Below are 1,730 nucleotides of genomic sequence, written 5' to 3'. Positions count from 1 at the left end.
TCTTCTATCTCTTTGCAGTCTCTTTCACCACACCAAATCAAAACAAATCTACAACAAAATGACCACCTACTTCAACTACCCATCCAAGGAATTGCAGGAGGAGCTTAGCCGCATTGCGCGTGCTATTGTCGCTCCCGGCAAGGGTATTCTCGCTGCTGATGAGTCCGTCTCCACCATGGGCAAGCGTCTGCAAGACATTGGTGTTGAAAATACCGATGAACACCGTCGCTTATACCGTCAGCTGTTGTTCTCCACCGACCCCAAAGTCGCTGAGAACATTTCTGGTGTGATTTTGTTCCACGAAACCTTGTACCAGAAGGCTGACGATGGCACCCCATTCGTTGAGCTTTTGAAGAAGCGCGGCATCATCCCCGGCATTAAGGTCGATAAGGGTGTTGTGCCATTGTTCGGCTCCGAAGACGAGTGCACCACTCAGGGTAAGCAGTTCAATTCAGTAACTTAACTAGTAGTTTTGCGGTCGTAAATATGGAGGGCTAGTATTGCGAGATTGGGTTTTCAGAACTTTAAGTTGAGTTGTTGCGGCTTGTTGGTTGCTTTCGGGCGATAATAGCAACTGCTGTGACAATAGCACTATAGGTTTGCAATACTATAAGTTCCATATTAAAATTGAGCCGCAAGAAAGCTGTCTCTGCAACTAGTAGATCGATTTTGTATATACCGTTAACTTTTTCATTTTATTACTTGTCATAAAATATCGGTCTCTCTTGATTTAAGTTAAATGTTCGAGTAATATAGAAAGCGAGAATTGGGAAACCGAGATCWAAGTCTTTATTTAAGCCTTCCTCAGAAACCTAAAACATTTGGTTCCTTGTTCTTCTCTAATCATTTCCGATCTGTCTTCTCTCTAAACTTGCACACAAAGTTTTTTTTTTTTTTTTATCGTACTAATACTCTGCCTTCTACTCTCTCAACTCCATAGGTTTGGATGATTTGGCTGCCCGTTGCGCCCAATACAAGAAGGACGGTTGTGACTTCGCCAAGTGGCGTTGCGTCTTGAAGATTGGCAAGAACACCCCATCGTACCAATCCATCTTGGAGAACGCCAACGTTTTGGCACGTTATGCCTCCATCTGCCAATCGCARCGCATTGTACCAATCGTTGAACCCGAAGTATTGCCCGATGGTGATCACGATTTGGATCGCGCACAAAAGGTTACCGAAACTGTATTGGCTGCCGTATATAAGGCYTTGAACGACCATCATGTCTACTTGGAGGGTACATTGTTGAAGCCCAACATGGTGACAGCCGGTCAATCGTGCGCCAAGAAATACACACCCGATCAAGTAGCGCTCGCCACCGTCGAAGCTCTGCGCAGAACTGTACCAGCTGCTGTTCCCGGTAAGTTGTTGCTGTAATTTAGTTATTTATTGTAATTATAATTATAACTTTTTATTTTTCAAAGGTATCACCTTCTTGTCTGGTGGTCAATCTGAGGAAGAGGCTTCCGTGCACTTGAACGCCATCAACAACGTGCCATTGTTGAAACCATGGGCTCTGACCTTCTCGTACGGTCGTGCCTTGCAGGCTTCCGTTTTGCGTGCATGGGCCGGTAAGAAGGAAAATGTTGCCGCTGGTCAAAATGAGCTCTTGAAACGCGCGAAGGTATGTAAACATGTAGTTTTTATTATATCATAACGGGACTTTTCGGATTATTTGGTTGTATTTTATGATGAAATACTTTCGGATTGGTATGCATAAGTTTTTTAGG

At 44.1% G+C, this 1,730-nt stretch overlaps 1 protein-coding gene across 3 annotated transcripts in view; it reads left to right on the top strand.

The window, feature by feature from the left end:
* LOC108978653 (fructose-bisphosphate aldolase) overlaps window positions 1-1,730 on the top strand; it is a 20,004-nt gene that overhangs the window by 12,545 nt on the left and 5,729 nt on the right. For all 3 annotated transcript variants that reach the window (XM_018949032.1, XM_018949031.1, XM_018949030.1), the window contains exons 2-4: window positions 19-437; window positions 941-1,360; window positions 1,425-1,624. In XM_018949032.1, the coding sequence (XP_018804577.1) occupies window positions 59-437; window positions 941-1,360; window positions 1,425-1,624 (999 nt within the window). In that variant the 5' untranslated portion in view covers window positions 19-58. The remainder of the gene's footprint in view (window positions 1-18; window positions 438-940; window positions 1,361-1,424; window positions 1,625-1,730) is intronic.

The sequence above is a fragment of the Bactrocera latifrons genome, unplaced genomic scaffold (genome assembly GCF_001853355.1).
Source record: "Bactrocera latifrons isolate USDA-ARS-PBARC rearing strain unplaced genomic scaffold, ASM185335v1 scaffold_125, whole genome shotgun sequence".
NCBI classification, from domain to species: domain Eukaryota; kingdom Metazoa; phylum Arthropoda; class Insecta; order Diptera; family Tephritidae; genus Bactrocera; species Bactrocera latifrons.
The sequence above is the reverse complement of the archived record's forward strand: the minus strand, read 5'-3'. Positions and strand labels throughout refer to the sequence as shown.